This window comes from Falco peregrinus, chromosome 6 (assembly GCF_023634155.1).
Source record: "Falco peregrinus isolate bFalPer1 chromosome 6, bFalPer1.pri, whole genome shotgun sequence".
Taxonomy (NCBI): Eukaryota; Metazoa; Chordata; class Aves; order Falconiformes; family Falconidae; genus Falco; species Falco peregrinus.
This window is the reverse complement of record NC_073726.1, coordinates 36,661,699-36,686,029: the sequence shown is the minus strand read 5'-3', so window position 1 is coordinate 36,686,029 and position 24,331 is coordinate 36,661,699. Positions and strand designations below refer to the sequence as shown.

At 40.2% G+C, this 24,331-nt stretch overlaps 1 protein-coding gene across 3 annotated transcripts in view; it reads right to left on the bottom strand.

Annotated features, from left to right (window-relative positions):
- CPM (carboxypeptidase M) overlaps positions 1–12,355 on the bottom strand; it is a 33,044-nt gene extending 20,689 nt beyond the window's left edge. Inside the window, exons 1-2 of one of the 3 annotated variants that reach the window (XM_055807403.1) lie at positions 12,149–12,355; positions 11,627–11,777 (exon numbers count right to left, since the gene is read on the bottom strand). In XM_055807403.1, coding sequence (XP_055663378.1) covers positions 11,627–11,680 — 54 coding nt within the window. In that variant the 5' untranslated portion in view covers positions 11,681–11,777; positions 12,149–12,355. Of the gene's footprint in view, positions 1–11,626; positions 11,778–11,937; positions 12,045–12,148 lie in introns of those variants that run through there. The other 2 variants (XM_055807402.1, XM_055807401.1) reach the window with 2 other exon arrangements.
- Positions 12,356–24,331: the final 11,976 nt, after the last annotated feature.

Sequence of the window (24,331 nt, the reverse complement as noted above, 5' to 3'; positions counted from 1 at the left end):
TTTCCAAGCTTTGATATGAAGACAAAGTGTTAGTTTCCCCACAACAACAGTAGGGCAACACTGTCTTCCAGCAAGGTATTACCACAGCTAATGAAGGATTTAGGAGCAACTCACTTTCACTAAGCAAGCACCACGAGCATCCTTGGCCTGCGGTACTCGGATTTGTCACCACCAATTCAAGCTGGAAAATCTGAAGCCGTTTTGGAACTTGTCTTCCAAAAGTGGACTGCCCAACAGCACACATGGCTTGATTCAGATTCTAACAGAATTTGAGTTACCAGCACGTTATTTATATAATCAGAAATGTCTAATCAGATTGACCGATACAGTAGCATTGCAGCAGCAGCCTTACAAGCATGAACAAATACGTGAGTTTAATCTAGCAAGACTGTTGAGTAAAGCACTCTCCAGATTACAGTAAGTAATATATATGTATCCTTTGGGGATACTAATTTTGTAAATTATCAGCCAAAAAAGGCAGCTGTCTCCATTCGGAACACAGATACTCTAAATGTCTAGTTTACACTCAGAATAACTTACACACCTGAAGCTGGGATTGGATAGATGTCTGTATGAACTGTAGTACCTCAGGTTCCTCTGTGAGAGTTTATCCTCACTTTCAGTACACCACGTTATCATGGTCCACCGAGACAGAAAAGATTATCTAAAGACTTGCAAGGCCTGTATTAGCATTAGTAATGGACAAAGCTGACATCCCAAGAAGAGCTAGGACACTTTAAACGTAAGAAAAATCTTCAAGGTATTTTGGAGGGTTAAAAAGACACAGATCAATCATACATGCTAACCAGGCGTATCTGGCAATATTCAGCATGGTGCACAGGTAAGCAGAACAGACCTAAAAGAGCTCACAGTAATGTTAGACTGCAGGTCTAGCACAGTTACCCCCTCCCCTCCCCACCCCCCCACCCCAAACTGACAGCACTTCTTACTTAGTGAGGGGAGCAAAGGTTTTATTATTTGTTTTGTTTCCCCAAGTATCCTGCTTAATGGAGAGACTGTAAAGGAGGTCATACTTAGCAAGAACTACTCTAACCACACCGTTCTTAATAAGCTATTGGAAGGAGTAAAAATCATTGATAAAGATGCAAATGCTTGTTTGAGGATAACAGGAAGTGAGGCCAATCAGTACAGTACCTGCGTAGCATTTTTTATTTTCATTTCAAAGTGTTAGGACTATCCTGTGCTCTGTATTTCTACTCATCAACTTTCTGAGTGCTAGTACAGACAATTCCATCTCAGCCAATTTGTGGTATTTCCTGTCAGCAACAGACGCACTACCGCTGACACAGTTACGATGCTGGAGCCACTGCTTAACTTAATATTTCTGCTCTCTTCCCATGTATCCCTTATTACAGGTGTAAGCCTACCTCTCTCTCTCAGGAAAAAAACCAAAACCCACAACACAAAGTTTCCCACTATTTAATAAATACTTATCTACTTCCAGAGACTATGCCAGCCAATCCCATTTAGAGTTGGTACCTTATAAGCAGAACTGTAGGAACAACCAATAACTCTCTAAAAAAAACCCTAGATACTGTTTATTTGTAACCAAAGCACTTGAGAAGGGAAGGGAATCAAAACAGTTCATGGTTCACATGCTTGCTTATCTTCCTAAAGGTCTGGTTGATTGCGAAGTCTATAGTTGCTTTAGATATTTTTGTAAGAGTTGCATCTTATGAGAATGACAACCCTTTCTTTCCTAAATATATGTGACTCACCACACTGTACCATTTCCAGTTCTCATGATCGATCTGAGCAGACTCTTTATACACAAAAAGATAAAAAGTTGCCAATCCAGAGCACAGTCTCTACAACAGCATCTTATAGTTTATTTGAACACAAATCAAGAAATAAAAATAAATTACAAGAATCCAAATGAAAACAACCCAGAAGGGAAGGCTGTTTTAAAATTAACATACACTAACCTTATTCAGTATTGGTTACTGAGAACAAGCACCTAGAATTATCCTGAACTGGTTTCCCCCACCATTTCCACCAAGTGGTTTCATATTCACTCCCAGAAACCAAACAGACTATTTTTCCCTTTTCACTAGCTCTTGTTTCTATTACCACAGGGGTTATAAATCTAGTTCTAGAAATATGTGCTTTATTTTCTCAGAAAGGTGTGAAACTGGTATGCATCTAATAATTTTCAGAAACACTACTGTATACATAAAAGAAAGAAATATTACACATTCACAGTAGTAGTACCATTGGATCATCATGAGCAAAGAGATTGCTTACAATGCAAGCCAGGCACAAGGTTTGTTTTTAAGTGCAGTTTATCCAGATTCAACACTTATTTGGCCTACCCTTTTACCACCGGAGGCAGAGGATGCCAAAACCCTTTCTGCCACTTGAAGACGCGAGAGGGAGTAGAAAACCAGGAGACTATAGGTTGTTGCTGTTGCATGGCTGAGGAGTTACACTTTGAGGGTTTCCATGCATTGAAGTGCCTCATCAAGAGACTTATTATGCATATTCTGGAAAGATCCTTGGCAGATCCCAGACATTATGTTTGCTCAAAGAATAGGAAGCTCAAAACAATACACATATCAACATTGGGAAGCAGAGTTCTACAAAATCAGACAGTAAGCAGTTTCCTCCCACCCCCTCTTTTCTTAAATTGGCTGGAAGGGGAAAGAATTGCAAGATAGATTATCTTTCAAAAAATAATCCAATCCTTATCATCAACATCATCTGTTTCTGGTTTAGTTAACAAGCTACATTAGTTTGACCAGTTGCTTCCAGATCCTCTCTCAAAATGGATAACAAAACATCTCCTTAGAAACTTTAGTGACTGCCTTTTAGGAAAGGCAACAAACACTACAAGGAACTAAAATTCAGATAGTGTTACTACCTACAAACAGAGTAACTTTGTCCTTTGTCTCTTCAAGAAACATGTTCCGGTGGCCTTTGTTTCCTCTTGAATTGAGATCAGCCTAATGCAATTGCATATCAAAGCAAGTTTTGTACTCTAACCTACTTTAGGCCAACCATGGTTAAGAAATATGCTTTGTCAGAAACAGCCAGGTTGCACATTGCTGGAAATGCATACTTGGGGAGGTATCTATCATGCTGTGCCTACCCTATTCCTAGAATTTTTTCTAGCTGTTATTGGGGGGGAAAAAAAAAACCCCTGGATCAGACTGTAGTTTTGAACTGACACAGTAGGACTATACTTAGTGAGTACACAGCTTGCTTTTTTAGGATGTGTTACTTTTCATTTGCGAAAGCTCTGCTTAAATGCCCCAGGTAACTGCAAGACCCATAGATGGAGAACACATTGGCTAGGAACAAAGAGGAAACGTATCTCAACTGTCCTAAATCCACTGTGAACTCAGCATGTTACACAGCAGCTACAGCAATTTAATTAAATAACTCCAGCTGCCATGGTCTGACCTTTCCCATTTAAGCTCTACACATCAAACTGCAGGATCATCTTCTAACCTCCTCACATCTGATCCACTGCATAGATTACAGGAGTTACTCTGCCAGAAGTGGAACAGTTTACAGGGAGGATGATCTCTCAGCTGTGAGAGGAGAGCTACAGCTGCCCTATGAATTATTTATTTCCATCTCCAGTATCTACCTAATTCATAAAAAGTTCAGAAAGCAGAACTAGCAGTCATGTGCACATCTGGCTTTCAAAGAAAACACCCAGCCTTAAAAAAATATAAAGATCTAGCTCTCCCTTGTATGCAAAACCATGTGTAGAACAACTGCCTAAGGAAAAAATGCTTCAGGGTAAGAAGTCACATCTTGTCTATCAACTAATTAACACGTTATGAGTAGGTCTCCATTTGTACTTACGTGAGCTAGCTGAACACCATATGCCATACCATAGCAACATACAGTAAGGCTTTAATTAGGCAGCCCTGAGAACCAGCAACACTGGTAGCTCCAAGGATCCACAGCCAGAGGTCCTGGGCAGAAAGGCCATCCAGAAGGGATGAAAGGCACACTGCCCTTCTTTTGTCAACAGAAAGCTACTAGAAACACTTTTCTACTAAAAAGCTTCATCCCCTGGAGCTGGGTAGGAAGGATGTATTACTGTGCTCTTGAGTAAAAGGAGAATGTAGACAGATTGACCATCTGGGTGAAACACAGGCACAGGGTAAGAGGTTTATTTCTTTTTAATTAAGTTTTCCATTACAATAAATCTAAATATTAACAACATTGTACTGAAATTCACCTAATTTTCCGTATTTCTAGGGAAATACAGGCCTTCTAGCATGACCCAAAGACCAGCAAATGTAGGCTGTGACAGGTTAATAAAGAGACCTAATCTGGTGGTAGAAGACCCTTAATCAAAGGCCATCTCTTGATTAATGGTTATGTTTTCTCTTTTTTTTCTTTACTGGAGAATCTTTTACTGTGCTACTCTAAGTCATGCAAAAAACCAGCAGTTTGAGGAAGTGAATACTTGAAGACCAGTGTAAGTCAAAACAGAGTTACATATAAAAAGTAACCTGAAGTGAGCATACAGGTTTAATCTGCCCCTTGCAGTCAGCAGACCATAAATTACAGTTAAATTGTCGGTATAGTTATGAGCTATATAAAGGATCACAAGCCATGTTTCAAGATCACACCTCTTATTGTATCTTTATGTACAATGCTCCAAAAAGCAGGTTCTTGAAAAAAACCCAGTAGTTTATCTGTCCATTGTACACCATTCTTAGTATCCTGAGCTCTATGTTTTTACATTTGGTTGGTTGTAGTTTATTTAAAAAAACAAACAAACAAAAAAAAACAACTACATACTTACCTTCTCAACACCAGCTAAAGGATACGGAGACAGACAAAAATCAAACTGTACCCACCAGCTGCAACTGCCAATTCTGTGTTACATGAGCTCCCCAGCTTTGCTCACTTCACTGACATGAATTACAATATCCAGTGTCAATTCTGCCTACTTGTAAACAAAGATGGAAAGCTGTGAAGTCTTGTTGAGGGAAACAGAATGGCTGCAGGCCTAAGACCTTTACTGCTCTGAAGAAAAGCTTGACAAATATATGCTGCAACTAGGTAACCACAAAGCAAGGGGTAGAGATTTTTGCCACAACACCAGTTTTAAATAAACGCTACTCACAGGAGCAGAGGACTATTTCTAAATAGATCAGAACTTTCCATTTCAAAGTTAACAACATAAAGATTCCATTCCTAGATAACAGTTTTTATGAGAAGTGTTTGATCTATGTTGCTAGGATAGGTTCCCTTCAAACAGTTGTTTGAAATTTTGTTTTTAGGCTGAGACAGAAATCTCTGTTAGGGCAGGTTTCACAGGAAAATTCTTCCCACAAGATTTTCTGTAAGAACTGTATTTAAGTTTAATTTGTGTGTGTGTGCACATGTGCATGTATGTAAAAGAAAACTGCAACAACACATACAAATACATACACACACTTTCATTATTATTTCTAATTGTAGGAGACAGCATGGAAGTCAAGACAAAGATGACTGAACAATTCACAGCAAGCATGAAGATTTAAGCGAATTATTTTACTTTCACTGCAAGAAAATAGGAACATGCTCAGAGTCAGCGACTGCATCTTTAAGAGTAACATCTTAACTTGTCAATCTTTTAAACATCTGACATTGACCAAGCTATGTACTTTATAAGTTTAGCCATACTGACAGGAAAGCAATGTTAAGCCATGTTATCATTGGACAAAATCTTAGTACTTGGCTATTAGAAGACTGCACACAAGCTACCTGTGTCACATCACAGCAGTCAAGCTATTATCACAGGAGTTCTATGGCTTTTCTCCTATAAGTAAACACTCACAGTATTCACATTTAAACTAATTCTGTAACTAAATTGCTAGAGGATGCAGTCAGATGAAATATGAAACTACATTTCAACATTTACAGACTTTTTAGCTTCAGTTAGGACAAAAGGACTTTAGAAGTTGAAGCTAATGCAGGATCAGCGAGTTCCATTTAAGTACATGGTTTACAGCAAAGCTCAGTTGGAAGCCAAAGATTTTTTAAAAATACAGGCTAATACTTCTTGTTTATATGTCATAGTTTAGCTTTGACTAGATAACTGAAGGAGCCAGTCTTCCTCCTCCTGTTTTTTTTCCCCTTCCTATCACAGCGACTCAGATAATACACTGCAAACAGAGTTTACAAGGCTGTTAAGATCAAGCCCATCCATGAACCAAAACACCCTTGCAATAATGAAATGAACATATAAACCTACCTAGAAGCTCGTTAACGTATCTTTACATGCCACAAGTACTGACAAAGACTACAACAAAGTTGGTTATGAAGAGACCAAAAAGAACAAGTGCCACACAAGTGGAAAAAAGTTTCCGAAGAGAAGCAGGCAAGAATGGGTAAAAGTTTAACTATCACGGTAAGTTTTGGAATGCCCATTTTTAAATGAAACTCTGGACATGAGCCAAGTGACTTTAGTATGCTTTACACGAGGCCCACCGAGTGGGAAGTGTCTCATTCATTTTTGTTTCTAAAAATGAACACTTGAAAATCTCAGTGCTTATATTATCTACATATGCCATGCTTGCATGATGAGCCTGTAATTCACAGTACTGAGGAAATTTGTGGGGTTGGAGATGGGGGGGAGGGAAGACATTATCAAGGACTGGAGACAAGAGGAAAGCCATTTGCAGCAGTCACTCAAATGGAACAAACAGAAGGTAACAGTCTCCTACACAAACATACCTCACATCATGTAACCACAGAAAAAAAATAATTGCAATACTCTCTTTAAAGAAATCACATTCCCTGTGGGTTTTCCTCTACACAGTTTATTTTCAAGACAAAAAAAAAAAAAAAAAAAGGTTTTATCACCTTTTTCTTCCTTCCTTCTTTTTAAATACACTAGTACTTACTTTTAGTTTGTACAAACATTTAATAATGAGTAACACTGAGAAACTTACCTTCAAGTACACTGGGCTATGTATAACCTTTTCATTCTATTTTTGTACAGTGCCAGGACCCCTGAAACTAACCTGGTAAGAACAATTCCAGTAAACTACAAACATTTTATGGATATTTCAGTTTTGTTTTCTCCAGCAGTAAAACTTGTTTTCTAGTACTTTAAAACAAAGTAAAACCATCCAGAATAAGTGTTTCTAATGTAAATTCAATAAAATTTACAGTGTGTTTTACTATTGATGGTAGTAAGCCAGGCTCCTTTCATACTGTATCACAAGAACTGTCTTAAAATAAGATCTTATTTTTCCCCAGGCAGACATCATCTTCCAGCTACATACACAGACTATCAATACATAGACTAGATAAGTACAATACCTGGCCTTCTACTACTAAATATTTCCACTGGAGTGCAATGAACCTGAAGTTAGCACTCTCCTGTTCAACAGCTGCCCATAAATGCCTAAAAGTATCAATTGCACTGTATCAGAAAAGTCAGGAGATTTAAACTGATCTCTGGCATATCTTGGGCATGTGTTCCACCGATGTTTGTGCAGAATGATGTCAGGGACACGTTAATTGCCTATTAACCCTACTAACCAGGCAGGTGCACGCTTCCTACTGCAATACCTAATCCCTAGTGCTCCCTTTTGCTGAAGTCACAGCTGCTTATCAGATGGAAACCTAGGCATATGCCACACCCTTCTGTTTTCTGAGGAGGGAAGCCCATGAATGCAAGGCAGGAAGGAGACATAACGAGCTCCAACAGGCACCAAGCCTGAGCCACTGAGAAATCCAGCTTGCTGGGAGCCCTGCTGACTACACCTTCCCTGTAGTACATGGTATCCCCTATGCATACAGCCATGTGGAAGCCCTGCATGAACTTTAGAAACCAAACCAACCAACGAACCACTCACCCTGCATGCTTCAGCCTCTCTCTTTGTAAAGCTGGGATAGCAGAATGCTAGCAAGTGAGTTGTTGGGGTTTTTTTGGTGGAAAGTTAGCAAAGTGCTTAAAAATAATGGATGGAATGTGCCAGTTCAAGGGCAACAGAGAGAACAACTGAATAGTAAGCAGCAGAATAGGATTATTAAACCACATGGTTCTCACCTAAAAAAAGTTTTCAGAACAGCTGTTCTGCAAGAAGCTTTTCTGAAAATTTCTAATGAAACCACAGTGAATTCTGGTCAGTTTTTGGTCTTTCCAATGACAGAATCTGCCAAAGAGATGTTAATCTATGAAGTCAGCTTTAAAGCTCTTCATTAGGTAGACAGAGGTACTTTAACCATACATAACTTTTTTGCTCAATGAGCAGGAGCTGGCTTAAGGACATTTATAACTGTTCTGATTTGACTGAAATTCTAAAAATGCAGACTGGCCTCCAGAGAAGCTAGATCTAAACCAAGCTGTAATTGGCATGCTATCGCTATCAGAATCCAGAGCATATCTGAGAAGACTTTTTAAAGAGTGTGGATCTACTACAAAACTCACTCAGCTCTTTCAACATTGCTTGCCCTTGCTCTCCTAATAAGGTCATCAGGTCTATCTAATAGAATCCTTAAATCTGCTTCCCACCACTCTCATTTTCTTCCCAAAGAAGAACAGCACAGTACCTTGAACAATGACACACCACAGATCATACACTTACATAAAATTTCTTTTTGATAATACACACTAAGGTCTTCTGGTTAAAGAATCAGTCTGTTTTTCATTGGGGTAGGTTTAGGCAGGACAGGTTAATATGATTACACCAGGTCCCATCCTCCAGACTGACGCAGCTCTGCAGCCTCCTCTGTTATTATAGAGTGCTCATACTGTACTGAGGTTGGATATTGTGTGTATTAGAAAACAGAACTCCTGCCAAACATCTTTTATGAGCTTATTCAACACCACATCTGAAGCAATATAAAAGAATCAAGGTATTTTCTGGGCCATCACATGTCTCTGCCTACCTGTTTATAAGATCATACCGTGTCTCTCACAAACATACAATTCACCCACAAATCCTGAGGGATTTGAGGTTACCTACTAAATTAGGCCAAACAGATAACACTCAGTTTTGTCAGCCAATGGGCTACATCATTTTAAGCTCCCTTCTCCCCTCATTTAAGGATGAGATGCATAATTAAATATCATAGCTTCTAAGTGTACTGACCTGAAGACTAAAAAAGCCATTCCCAGTCTAGAACACATTCTTCCCAGTAATCTGGCAAAGGGGTGGTGAATTTCTCTATGGTAATGTAAACCACCACAAACAGATTGGACATCTTTTAGTTTGTTTTCCACTGGGGTTCTTGATGCTTGTTCTGTTGTGTACGTTGCTGTTAAAGTCTACATACATCAAGTAAACACACTTTGTAAATCTCACCTCAGATTTATCCATGACAAATCATACTTGACTGCTTACCTTTTATGCAGAAAACTGGCTTAGTGGGAGAGAGGAAAGCACTATTTCTTTAGTCTTGACCTTAGCAAGGCTTCCAGAATCACAGAATCAGTTGGAAGGGACCTCTGGAGATCACTTGGTCCAACCCTCCATGCTCAAGCAGGGCCACTTACAGGACTGTGTCCAGATGGCTTTTGAATATCTCCAAGGACAGAGACTCAACAACCACCATGTTAATTGGTAGTGAGATACTAGCACACTGGTACACGTAAGCACAGCTGCATACAAACATTATTGTTTGTATCAGATAACTGAGAAAACAGGAAGACAACTTCAGCCTGTTAACCCAAACTGAAACTTCACTTTCACCAAAATTATTTAACCCCTGTTATCACAAAACTTTCTTCTACTATGAGCAAAAAAAAAACAAACACCCAAACAAAAAACCAAACACTAATTCAGTACCATCCCCTACCATATTTCAGGGGACTCTAAAAGCACATTTCTTAATGGCAGTAGCTTAACATTTAGAAAAAAATAATAGAGAAGCACTAAGCATTTTTCACTGGCATTCTGCTTTATGTGGCACTGAGGAAGTTTTGACTGCCCACCTACTCCATCCAGAGGAATACTGCAGGCACACTGAACATGCAGAAAGCATAAGAGATCACTTTTCTGTGTATCATGACACATAGCCAGAAGCACAAGGGAGAGCTCAGGCAGTTCTCTTTTCTCACGCAGTTTGGCAAAGCAGAAGGCAATACACCAAGTTCTGAATAAAGTTTCAGTGCATTCCTCAACCATAATCAAGAGATGATGCATTTCCCATTTCTATGCTGATGCAACTCAGAGAAGTTGAACACTTGATGTTATCAACTTTCAGATGTCTAGATATGTAAAAAGCCAAATTTTCAGTCTCTCAAGCTGGATTAAATGTTTTGTCCCACCTGCAGGAAGATAAACCAGCAGAGTTCCTGCCAGAAAAGCCAGAATTTAGTCCTATCATTAAAACATTATCTAAGTCCCATCAAGGCAGGAAAACGAAGATGTGAATAATCACGAGTTTGTACCGGAGGGGACTGTACTTAAGGGGACTAGCCTTCTCTTACGCAGATGACTAACATAATCCAATATGATTCTGGCTGTGATGAAACCAAGAAGAACACAGCTTAAATAACTTTAAGATTCCTTGGCTACTTTGGGTATTTCCACAATGCCACTTTCTAAAGAAATGAGTGCAGACATGCACAGTGACAAGATCATGTATCCATAGCAACATGGCAGCAGTTTGATACCTCACTGAAACAGAGCCCTCTTTTCAACTAAAAGTTATGTTCCAGACAAAAAAAGTCAAAACATACATGGTAAGACAAGGAAGGAGGTATGAAAAGAAACTACTAGCATTATTCATGATTACCCAGAAGGATGCAGCTTTTATTTTTTTAAACACAAGCACAGATTTGGTAATAGATGCTACAACTGTCTCCTTCCAGTGGTATTAGAGGAACACAAGTTGTTTCTAAAGAATGAACTTCTCCATCTATTTTTATACCTCTTACTAAAGTAATTTAATTTTCTGACTTGAAATTACTGAAGCTTTTTTTGCTAAAACTAGATAGATGTACATTATTTATATGCTAATAAACACTAAACCTTCTAATCTCTCTAAACAAATGAAAAAACTCCTTTTCCCCTATAAGTTTATTTTAGGGAAGTACCGTCATAGAGAGAGAAATTCAAATATCTGCATAAGGCCAGAAAGGTGATTATTGATTTCAGTACATTTTCCTGTGGGGTTTAAAACTGAAATCCCATTCTTCATTGAAATCACAAGACCTTGAATCAGTATGGAATTTGAAATACTTTTTGTAGTCTGCCCAGATCTACCGGAATAATTGGTAAAGCCAAAAGAGAAGATATTTTTAGCATAGCCATATGTGAGAAAACACACACTGCTATTAACAGCCCCACCTAGAAGGGGCACTTGGCAAACAGGGTACCATTTTAAGCTCTTTAGAGACAGCCCCGTTTCTGAAACTGCCACTCAGGAGGTTTCCAATTCTCAAGAAAATAGGTGTTGGGAGAACTTCTACCCTAGCTGAAGGGCGTCACCAGAGCTTGTTATTCACGCTTAAGCAAGAGGCGGAGGAAACTTCCCAGAGCAGTGAAGCAGACAGGCACCCGGCACTCGCCATCAAAGCAGCCCCTCCGCCAGCCAGCGCGGACACCGCAGCCACCTTCACCCACGCTTGTCCCAAGTTAAATGTGACAGAAACCCTTCGCTTCCCACCCACCCCCCCGCCCCCCTCCGCCCCTACCTTCCACCGAGCGCCCGATGCTGTGCAAGTGGGTGAGGGAGGGGTACGCGCCATGGACCCCCTTCAGGTACGCCTCCAGGTCCCCGGCATGGTGGTACTTGAAATCCAACGCGGCTACCACAGAAACCAGGCAGAGGGTGCCCACCACGTCCTGGAAAGAAACAGATGAGCCAAACCGCCGCGGGGACCGGCGGGCTCGCCGCCCTGCCCCGGCTCTGCGCTGCCGAACGCGGGGGGATCCTCCCGCCTCTGCCCGCCTCCCCTCGCAGGGAGCAGGTGCCTCCCCCGCCGCCCGCACCCGCCGCTCCTACCCCGGCGGCCGCCCGCATGGTGCCGTCGCTCTTCCACAACTGGAGCCCCAACGCCGGGCGGGGACCGCCATCCCCCGTCGCCGGCCTCGCCCTGCCCCTGACTGACGCGGGCGCCATCCACTCAGGTCCCCCCGGCCCGCCCAGGGGTCGGCGGGGGCACACCCCCCTCCCGTCTCCCCTCCCTGCTGCCCGCCTCGCCGAGGGCGCTCACCTGTGCGCGGCCCGGCTCCTGTCAGCGCGGCGGCGGCGCAGCCCTCGGCAGCCCCTGGGGGTGAAACCCACCCGCCTCCTCGTCCTCCGCCTGCGCCTCCGTGTAGGGTGAGGGGAGGGAAGCGGCTCCGGCGCTCGGCCACGGCGGCGGGCGGGCGGCTGCCCGCGCTGCGGGGCGGCGGCCTGAGGAAACGGCGCGGCCGGCTGTGGCGGGTCGCTGCTGGTTTCACCTCAGTTTTCGTCCCGGAGACGGTGAGGGGTGTCAGGAGGGAAAAAAGGAGGGGTTGGGAGGGGTGAGCGGCGCAAAAGTTCACGTTTTGACTTTTGGTGATTTGTTTTCATTCACAAGAAGGGTTTTTTTAAAAAAAAATGGGGTTTCTTTGTTTTAATTTTTAAATAGGAGATGTGACAGCTGCCCGGCTCCGGCTGACATGCACTGTTCGTACCGCTGCTCTTCCTCAGCTCTGTGTGGTCCTGGGGTGTGATCAGACTGACAGCACCTGGGGCCCAGAGACAAAACCTGCTGCGTGCAGAGGAACTCCTGGTAGAATTTATCTGCCCAAATTAACAAAATCTCTGACTAGCACTTTTTGTAAGATGAGTTTTGAATAGGCTTATATTCACTTACTGAAAGGACTGGATTCTATCTACAGAATTAAATGCTTTTCTTGGTTTTGCGCTAACCACATTGCCTTGGGGATATCCTAGTCTTGGGATTCACCACAAAGACTTTTTCATCACCTTTTATTGTCTTTAAGATTGAAAAGGACTAAGAGGGAAAAAAAATGAAGCTAGCCTCCAGCAACAAAAACTAGGATAGCATCTACATTTATTTAAAAATATGAATGTGGATATAGCTGTTAGAATACAACTGCTTATAAATTCTGTATAATTTTTCTGAGAAGGAAAATAGCAGTTTTCATTATAACCAGCAGCAGGATTTCATCTGCTGCCTTCTGAAGTTTGCTACATTGCTCATTGTCAAAAAAAAAGGGTATTGAAGGAAATGTTTGTATGAGCCAATCCCAAATAACAAGTCCTGCATTCCAAATAGAAGATGCTGTATTTAATAAAATGTTCTTGTTAAATAAAAAGTTACTGTTAAATTAAAACTACCATTTTTGTAAGAAAGCTTTTTAAAGAAGCTTTAAGAAAAAACCCAGATTTTATGTTTTTAATGCAAGTATCTGTATATCCCAATGTACCAGAAGCATATACGTCTAAAAATGGTGGTAAGATATTTATTTTCAGTACCCTCAGGTATTCTTAGTTCATGGGAGGGACTTCCATATGACATATGACAAGGGATGTATGCAATGTACAAGGCTACTTGGTTAAAAGAGATATGTAATATTACACTTCTGTTGAACAGTGTTCCTTCTAGCATGGCATTTTGGGGGAGGGGACAGCCCCAGAGCCTTTCTCCCATGCTCTGATTCCACCATATTTTAACTCTCATAACTTGACAAGACCTCCTCTCACCCATCACAAAATTCTTGAAGAGCTAAATAGGGATGTCTTTTACCTTCTTTATAACAACATAAACTCCAAATTAATAATTGGTTAGATTTGCTTGCATTTGCTACACGGAACGGGAGCCGGAGGAAGGAGTCAAGTATGTGAGCTCTACATCTGAATTTGTGAGGCTTGAATATATATATTTAGGCTCCTTGAAAGATGATCTGGAGACACCACTTGAGTAAGCAGGAAAGAAAATACCCTCAGGTGGTAATCCAACATATACATCCTTGGAAACTGTCCCAAGATAATCCCATGAAATCAGAGAACTCTGACTCCAAGACAGAGTAGGGTGTTGGCAACATAGCAAAAATCACAGGGGGCTGTAGAAATTTATCTCAGTGAAATGACTAAAATCACCTTTGATACTAGGTAATCACACAGCATTATCTCTTTGGAAATTACACCAGCCTTTAATGTAGTCAACACAGTCATGGTTAAATGAGAGCATTACTGTATTTAGGAATGTTCAAAATGATAGATTGTTTCCATGCCAGGTACTCACAAGTTAAGACAAGTCAGCCTGTTTGGCAATATTTGAGTTACATGTGACAGAATAAAACTTTTTTTTTTTTCTTTCTTCCCCCAGCCCTTCTTCCCCAGTCAAAGATACCTGCTGCTCTTGAATCACTTTTAAGAACACGAGTTTGATTAGCCTGGGCAAATAATATTCTGGTATATGCAGTTGTGGGTAAAAGTCAGCACCAAAGACCAAATCCTGTATGAAATTAATCATAGAATCACAGAAGGGTTTGGGTTGGAAGAGACCCTGAAGATCACCTAGTTCCAACCCCCTGCCACGGGCAGGGACACCTTCCACCAGACCAGCTGCTCACAGCCCCATCCAGCCTGGCCTTGAACACTTCCAGGGATGGGGCAGCCACAGCTTCTCTGGGCAACCTGCTCCAGTGCCTCACCACCCTCACGGTGAAGAATTTCTTCCTAGTCGGCAATAAATCTTCCATTAGCATCAGAAGTTCAAAATCAGGGACTACAGGTCTGAACCTGATGCAGCTATTGTTCTCAGCACTGCAGTGGGCAACGACGCTTATGAAGAAGTGATCATCTTATGAAGAAGAGAACAGCATGGATTGTTCTCCTCCTCTCAGTGTCGTTCCGGATCGTCCAAAAGTATCCAACAAGTAAGTATTAAAGCTAGCACCTGAGCATGGGGGTTGTAGGGAAAAAAAAGCAAACTTTGACGTGAAATTCGCACCCGTGGAGCTCAGCGGATTGTTGATTGGAAGCATAGCGGGCTGGTGTAATGACGTGGGTCGCTGTGCTGCCCTCTAGTGACAGGTAAAGAAAATGCTGACGCCAGCAACAGGTACGAAAAACGCTTCACGCAATAGTTAAGTGGCACCCTAAGACTGACACTTCACAGACACACAGCTAAGATAGGTATCAGCAGTATAAAGATCTTCTGGAAGTTTTTGTGATTTTCTGGACCGTTCACAGAGGTGATCTTGGAATATGAAATCTTACTCAGTGTTGTGTCATCTTTTGCGCAGGTTTTCTGCACTTTCCAAAGATCAGTAAGAAAAAATGAGTGCCTCACTCATTTGGCAAGAAACACAAAAAGGTCACTAACAAGGATTAAGTTTTTTAAGGATCACTGCTGCTATTAAACCTTCCTCATTTGAACTCATGCTTTAGGCATACAGACTACAGCTCCACATTCCTTGCACCAATGTAACACCAATGACCTGACAATCAGATTTCTGGTGTGGGAAAAACATGAGATAAAGGCTTTCTCAAGTGAGACCAGACAAGTGAGTTCAGTACAAGTGATGACACACATGAATTTGATATGACAGCACAGTCTGGATTATCCTAAACCCAGATACCAATCACCTGAATAAAGAGCAATGAAGCCATTCTGGTGTATAAAACCCACACTGATGGATTAACAGGCTGATAGTAGCATGGTGAAAGATAGATTCCCTGCATGAAAACACAAAAGCACCAGAAATGGCTCAAGCATTCACCAACTTATTAGTTGTCCCTACCGCGACAGACAGTTCTCAGCTCAGGCTTGCATATTTGGTTCATAAATCTCGTCCCCTCCATCCCAGCACAAGGATTACCCTTGGAGAAGAAAGGGATGCCCTGCTGTGTCTGGTAATCTGCAATTAGAAAATGATCCCGAGGGGGACTGCTAGCAGCTGGTACAGTTTAGAGCTGTCCAGACAAGCACTGAATTAGCTGGAGAATCTGGAACCACAACTAGCTGCCTGACAAGCCTCTCACTCATCCCATTTTGCAAACAGCAAAATCTCCATACAGCAGAGATTTTGAGCTACCATTATGACAACACGTTGTCCTGTGCTACGGTGAAACAGGTTAGTGCTGATTCGCAGGGGCTGGAAGCATGGGAACATGATCTTGTTCAAGACAAATGTCTCGAGTGTTGTGTGTTGGGTATTCTAATACAATTGTAAAATGTTTATGTTTTACCTTTCTCCTCTTAAAACAGCTTATACTTGCCCTTTCAGCAGTTCACACAGAATTAGATGTAATTTGACAACTAATTATCCCTAGAATGGCAGAACTGAATTTTGCACCTGTGGCATAATGGGTCCCTGGGTAGGTAAGAACATAGGACTAAGAATGGGGAAAGCCAGGAAGGTTTGATGGGAAGTTCAGTGGGCTGGGGACCAATGGATTTCAGGGAACTAAATGGAAAGAAGGAAGTTGAGGAATGTCTATGGAGGTCTTGAGAAAGTGGGAGAAGTGGAGGACTTGGGGAGAAGGGTCTCGAAGGTGGAAGGGTTATAAGATACTGTTGGGAAAAAGCAGTTGAGAGGATTTGGCACGGGTGGTTCATATGGAAAAGGGCTGGGACCAGTCTTTCTGCTCAATAACATATTGCTAATCTGACCCGAGGATAACAAAATTTGAGAGATTTAAGATGTTGGCACAACATCTTGTCAGGTCTGCTAATTTGTATATGAAATGCATTGCAGTTAATAGCATGGAAATTACAGAGATTCTTCATAGCTGATTTCTTGTTGATATTAAGCAATACTTTTGAGTAATCTGAAATTTGTCTCAAGAACTGGACTCACTTCAGCTTTCAATACTAGGAAAATTCATCAAGCTTTGAAACAGCATTTTGCCATTTTTGCTAATTACCCTCAGATCAAAATATCTTTCTAATTGCCATTGTCAAGAACAATGCAACACTCTTAAAATGACAGCTAGTCTGTCTCCTTAAACCAAATTCTTCCAGGACACTTAACATATCTGTTTCAAGTAAACAATGGTGCCATTTCCTGAACAAGAAATTAAGACATTTTTGGAAAACTTCATTCTGTAATAAAACAGTCTTCTATTTCTCTGCACTGATTTATGCATAATGGGCCTCTACACAGACAACCAAGTAAACAGTATGTGCTGAAATCTCCTATCAGGGAAAATGACACATTGTGATGTTTTGAACTAACCTTTTTCTTTTGGTAGAGAAATGAAAAGGGAGCTTTCTAGATATACAATATCTATGAATTTGCTAGTCAGCAGTTTAAAACTGAATGTTTAATGGTACAATAAACAAACATGTCACTTGCTTGACCTCACTGAAAGCAGCTGGCAAGTCTTTTCCTGAACCAATCTGTACTGGCTGTGTGCTGGTTAAAAGTTATTTATTAAGCCACATGGCTCTGTGAAGGCTCCATTTCTCTGAAGATATGGGTATGGTTCTGTGGCCAGCTAAACCCACCTAAAACTGAGCTGTGCCTGAGAGAGGAATTCCTGCACCCAACCCTGCTGCCTCCCTTTTGCCAATGTGCGCACTCAAGCAACCATGTGGTCAACTGGTGTATCTGGAAGCTAACTTGAACACACACACGCAATCCAAAAAAACCCTCTTCATTTTCACCTGGCTTAGTTCCCTGATCCTGCCCATATAAGCCAGTGCCTTGGCTGAGGGAGCAGAAGGGCTAAAGGGCCCATAGAAAGTGAGGATGAACTGAGAGTGAACTGCTGGCTAGAGCCAGGTAGGTATGTGATACCACAGGTCAGAAGATAGTTTCCTTAGAAGAACAAGCTGCGCTTGAAGACACTCTTGTGCTCTGCCTCAGTTCTGGCAATGGCTTGTTCCTTAGAGAGAGGTTGGACATGAAATCCTGTTACTCTCCTACCCCACTAATGATATGGGAATAGTAGTGCTGATTTTAACTGTAGGTTAATTAGTGATTGTCAAGCAGCTTTGTAAGGCCACTTAAATAAAAATCAAAGAAAGAGAATGCTCTTTCAAATACGGGAACCTCTGTTAGGCTTAGTCTGATAATGTTGCTTGTTCTGTATAGAAAGTGATTACGGACAGTTCCTCCAGCCAAATGAGGCTTCTAAGTCAACCCTTCATGACAGAAAGCTTATTAAAGTTATCTTGATACAATCAGTATTTACAATCACAACAGCCTGCGCAAAAGAACACTGGAAATAATTACTTTTATTCATAAATGTTTGTAAATCCATGGAGAAAAGCTACTTCCATGGTGGTTACAGAGGCTGGCTATAGAGCAGCCCTTAACAAGACTCAGCCTGGAAAGAAAGAGTCTTCCAATCCTCAGGCTTTGAAGGTAGTTTAGTGAAGGTCATGCATAACCTCATCAGAAAATTAAAAACCAGGATGAAAAAAGTTGTTGCTGACACCAGAGGACATTTGGGTTGGTTTTTTTTTCCTAGTTCATGTTTTATGGAATGTTTAGAAAACTAGAAAAGTAGTCAAGCTTTGATATGGAGCAAGAAAGACCAGGTAAGTTTTAATTTTGTCTTGGCTCCTTGAATTTTTATATGATTAAGCTCTTCTAATACTTATTTACAAAGACTTTTAAGTGATTTCTTGCTTCAGAATGCTTTGTACCTAAACAAAATCATGTAAGAAGAATCATTTTGCTACCACAATGCTTCCCTAAGAGTAACCACTCAGCAAATTTTCCCGTCAAATCCATGCTTAGAGAAGGTGTGTAGGATAAGGGACGCTCTTGCATTCTTGCCACATCATTGGAATGGATGTTTCAAAACAACATACAGCACAGCAGTCTGAAGCATGATTGTCAGGCACCAAACTGACATTTGAGCAAGCCCCATATTTCAACAATTTCCTGTACCAGCTTCAGAAGGAGACAGATCTTGGAGGTCAAATGTCTTAATTTTTATTCTGTTTATATATGACTGTGGAAATACAATATAAAATTCTCCATTGGGAATGAGGATTTCAAGTGTTTAGAGAAAGAGTAGTCTCATCTCATTTGCATGAGATACAAATCCACTCCTCCTTGGCAGTCTCCCACACAGGAAGCCTGAAAATACACAAGAAGGAAAACATGAATTCCCCAGAGAGCCTGTGGTAAGGAGATCACTAAATTAAGATAACTTGAAGGATGCCCTGATTTCAGGACATCTATTCAAATCTCCTTAACAGATAGCAAGGCTGAATGTTGCATGCACTGCATACCAAAATCTTTTCTGTAGTCAATTGTTTTTCATGTAATTTTAGTTATAGTTCATCCTACAGGATTTTTAATGGACGATTATGGAGCTTCAATCTGCCCTTTCCATTACACTCCGAGTACCTTTTCTGAGACTCTCTTTTACCATGACTGCTCCTGTGCAAGCCTAACTAAAGAAGGATCCTGTCTTTGATCAAAGATTGGGTGTTTTAGAGAATCATTTGACTCTTAAAACTATCTTGTTGTGGGCTAATATCTCAAATTGCACTACATATTACAAAAATTTCCATAGATTGCCATGGATAGATATCTCATCATTCAAAAATTTCTGCTTCCCATATCTGCCTTCTCTGAACATAAATTATTTCATCTTGTCCTAATACTCATAAATTTATTGTGCTCTTACACTTTGTATTATTTCAAAGTGTCTGTCACAATCATAAATATATTACAATATAAGCCTAATGTGATTGCTAGCTTGCAGACTCATGGTGCAGATCTCAGCTTCATGGTAGCAGATATATGTTTTCCAAGACTGGAACATTAGCCAGTTCTTATGTGAACTGAAGAAAGTTCTTAACTTTACCTATAATAATTTTAAATAATGGACTAAACGTAAGGAGAACCTGAGTTGGCAGACCGTGCATCTTCTCCTGATCCTATGATGTAAGCTATATTTATGTAAACTCATATTTTTTACTTGATTCGGTTCCTTTACATTCACATTTTATGAGATTGGACCTCTAAATTTGGCCCGTTAGTCTAAATGTAACCAAAAAGAGTGGTCACTATACTAGGTCATTTTATCAGATTTCTTTCTTTGTCTTTAAACAAAAGATTTTTTTTTTCCCTGCATGTGAGAAAAAGTCACAAAAGGTATTATTCTTTGCATAAGTTTATATCTAGAACATTATTCCTTACAAAAGGACCAAAATTTATTTCTTCCTCTCCAGTCAGTGTTGTCCTAGTTACTCTCAGTATTTTTGGTACTTTTCTCTAGATCTAGAATTACAAAAAAGATCTTTATCTCTATCTGTTGTACAGCCTTACCCAACTGCAAATAGAGACTGAGCCAGTAAATCACACAACCATATGTTCAACAACTTTAAACTTAAGCCAAAGTCTCTTGACATCAATTACAGTTAAGCATATTATTAAGATGACGTGTGTGGTATCTTGTAAGAGATGGGATAGGCTTGGGATCTTTCATAGTTGAGGCTTCTACTGTTCTGGAAATGTCTGTCTTCATTAGTCACTCTAGAGTTTACATTACTTTATATAAACCCAAAGCTGATCCATGGACATACACATCTGTAATTTTTGTTGTGTCTTAATGACTTGGGCTCAGAATTTTGGCCATCATTAATTCCTCTAATCCAATTTTGAAACCAATTTTTAATGAGTTGCTAGGCCAATAGTGATTCATGAACTGTCCCTGTCCCATATGGGTGTTTTATCTGGTTAAAATATGATATTTTTGTTTACTCTTGTTTGAAGATCTTTTCTTCTGTGTGTTTATGTTCTATTCAGAACAGATTGATATGGAAAAAAATCTTACTCCAGCCTCCTTGAAGAATTAAAGAAGTGGAAATTATTCCTTTTCATGCTTCATTCAAGATTCTAAACTCTCTAGACTCAGTTTTGCATTGCCCTGTGTTGTCATTTATGTGTAGAGTAATTGAAAAGTGCAAAAGTGATAAATTAGCATTTTCGATACATTTGGCATTGATATATTGATTGGGCCATGGAGAATAGGCCTACTACCATTTGATATTCTTCAAAGACCATGGGCAAGTATAATGAAAACAGCTGCTTGCAGAAGCTTTGTATTCGTTTAATTGGTGAATTATGTCAATAGGGTTAATTAGAAAGTTGTGGTGCTTGTACTTCTGTTGACTTAGCTGAACTTGAGGTAGCAATAGCTCATTCAAAAGGTTTATTGAAAGTAAAAAATACTCTAAAACCAAGGCAACGATGCACATATCATAAACATGGTAAGAACACTGGTTCATGTTTATGAAGTCACTGATGTTGAACTAGCACCTGCATGACCTTCCACAGAATACGGAGGCTATGGTAAATGATCTTTGCTTCCAGCTGCTGGAAAGCCAAACACCACCACATTATTATCTATGTATTCTGTGACAATCGGTTTTATTACTGGTTTTACTACTTGCCACAATGCTGAGGGACTGTTGCAGTATCTGAATGAACTTGAGACCAGAGGGACTGGAGTCCCTGGTCAGTGGGAAGGGCAGGCCTCAGAGATGATGGAGCTGAAGTAGACAGCTGAAATAGTTATATTTCCACTAACTATTTTTTCTTTAATGAGGCAGAATACACTAATAAGCTCTGAATTTAACTAATTTTAATGGAAGATTTTAGTTTATATTATCCACACTGTTCTGTAAATCTCAGCCATAATTCTAATTTCAATATGGTTAGAAGTACAAAGGAGTAGTTTTTAATACAACATTTTAGTTTCTTCCTTTGAAATAGCTTTTATTTATGAGTTCATAAAAGCTTATGTAAAATGTCTTACTATATATAGGATTAAGTTATTTGGGGAGAATTGATAGTGTTGTTGATCTCAGTTTATGTAGTGATCCTCTACCTGATGTATACACAGAATTAAAAAAAAATCATAGAGTTATAAAATCTAGCATAGAATAAAGATTTTAAAAATAAATTTAGCACAGAATAAAGATTTCTGGCACAACAGTTACTCTGATATTTTGTGCCTGTATTATGATATTTATGATATGATCTTTTTTTCTGTACCCAGGACCTCTGTTCTTGTTAGAGTACAGAATAGGGCCATTTGATGAGGAACTATTTAATTTTTTTTTTAATATTCATTTTTCAGAGGGTGGTCTGTTTTCATCTAAGAGATCAGTCAACATTCAAGATCTTGTGAGTGTTTCCTTTAACAGGGGAGAATAGTGATGGAATCAAGCATTTTGTTAATTCAGTCCCTTTAATTTAGAAAGAATGGACAGTCATGAAGTGATATTTTGCTGAACTCAGTAGGAGTCAGACAAGAAGCATTTTCTTTTCTTATGTTTTCAAGCAAAACTAGCATCAATTCTGCTGTTGTTAGTCTCTTTCCTGCTTCCACTGGCATCTCCATCAAACAATAACTAGTCCCTCCAACTAATGTTCATCTAGACAGGAAGCTCAGCTTCTGACCAACTTTGTATGTAATCTATATTTATAGCTGACTTACTTTCAAAAGAAGTGTAATCCTCCTATTTTTTATTCAGGGTGATCTTTAAAAACAGTTTTATTTACATGATACTGGGACATTTCAATAAACCACTATTTTAACCACAAAAAAACATCAAAAACCCTGTTAGAAGGACAAATTGTTAATTTCCTCAGATTTTTTTGCCATGTTCAAAAAAATAGAATATGAATAATTCATGAGCATTAACATATATTCATAAGTCTCTCTGAAGATTGATGTTATCCCCATTTTACAGATGAGGCACTGGAGCAGATTAAAAATAGGATCAAAAGTTTTCCTCTGTCTTAGAAGCCAATCTGAAACACCAGCAAACTGATTTTTGGGGACAGTTGGCATCGTATTACTTTTTTTATACTTAGAAGAAAACTTTAACTGACTTCCTCTGCAGCTGTAAATACTAGAGGCTCTTACAAATTTGACCCTTCTGTATCAGTCTAGGTCCCCCAAAATAAGGTACATAGCACACCTGGTCAGTAATTTTATGAACTGTCATCACATAGTAGAGGCAGAGACATAATACTGTTCAAGTGGACAGTATTTGCAACCTTAAACACAGAGCTATTTTCTTTGTGCAGACCATGGTCTCAGATAATCCCTTCCAGCATCAGTGGGAGATGAGGCTCGACTCAGCTATGACCCTTATTTACAGCCTAAACTCAAGTGTCAGTTAGTAGGTCTGTTACAGGGCCTACACATGAAGGAGTCAGCAAAAGGACACATGGATGTTCTACTTCACAATTATACCCTTTCAGTGAAGAGACTCTGTATCTAATCTTCCACATGAAAAATTCAAAGCAAGTAGAACAGGTATTCAGTCCTGTGAGATGTTATCCTCTATACGGTTCATGAACAAGGTTGTATTTGCTTTCTGGCAGTTGAGCTAATAAGACCAGCAATGGTTTATTATTTTTTGTGTCAACAAGTACATCTGGGACCGTGCCAGCACCTTTCAAAGATATTTGGTGCCATCTGAGGTTTGGGAACCGCAGAGATCTGTTATTGGCTTAAAGGAGGGCACAGAAGCTGCTTGTACCCCGCTTGACTTGTACCCTCTGCACACTGACCTTTTCCAGCATGATTCATCCTGGTGCTTGGCTTCTTTTTCCCGGTTCCATTTTCTTTACTCACGAGATGTACCAAAGACATTCCTAAGCACAGTTTGCCTCCATTTACCTAAAACATGCTATTACTTCTATATTGTTTCACCCTTTGTACTTACTGACTGGCTGTTAGCTGTTTGGCGGATATAGAGGAGAAGCTGCATGCCTACAGCTGAAGCTGACGCTGAGAAACTCAAACACTAAAAGTGCTCGTCTGCCTCAAGGCTATCCCTGTGACTTCTTTTCTGTACAGACAACAGCACCAAAAAACATCCTCTCACTTTCAACTTCATCAGGCCTAACAAGATATATTTCTATCCCAGCATTGTATTCAATTGAGTACTTGAGGAATGCATATAAACTGAACTCCTGTACCCCTGGAATGAATATAACTCTTGCCTGTCATGTCAGGCAAATCTGGACAACACTGAAATGCTTACATGCTGTCATTTTCCACAGTCAGGGTCCCTAACATCAGCCAGTCAATTTGCTTGTTTCCTACCACCTCTGTCTGCCTTATTTATATTAGCTCAAGTGAATTGCACAAGTATTTGGCAACTGCTGTTCTCTTTGTAAGATGGACTATCATTTTACCGTATTTGCTAAAAGCCTAATGATCTGCAAAGACAGCACTGTGAAGACTGAAAAATGAACTGAACCATTTGCTGTGGAATCTCCAATAGACTGTTCTTCCCCTTCAGTGTGATTACCAAGCATCACGAGGTACCCAACAGGTCATAAGGGCACTCTTCGGATTGCTCTTAAAGGCTACAAACATTTTTTTCTTTCTCTCCACTAACACCGGGGAAAAACTGATGGCCTTCTCAGTAATACTTAGGAAGCAGTCGAGGTCACAGCACACCAAG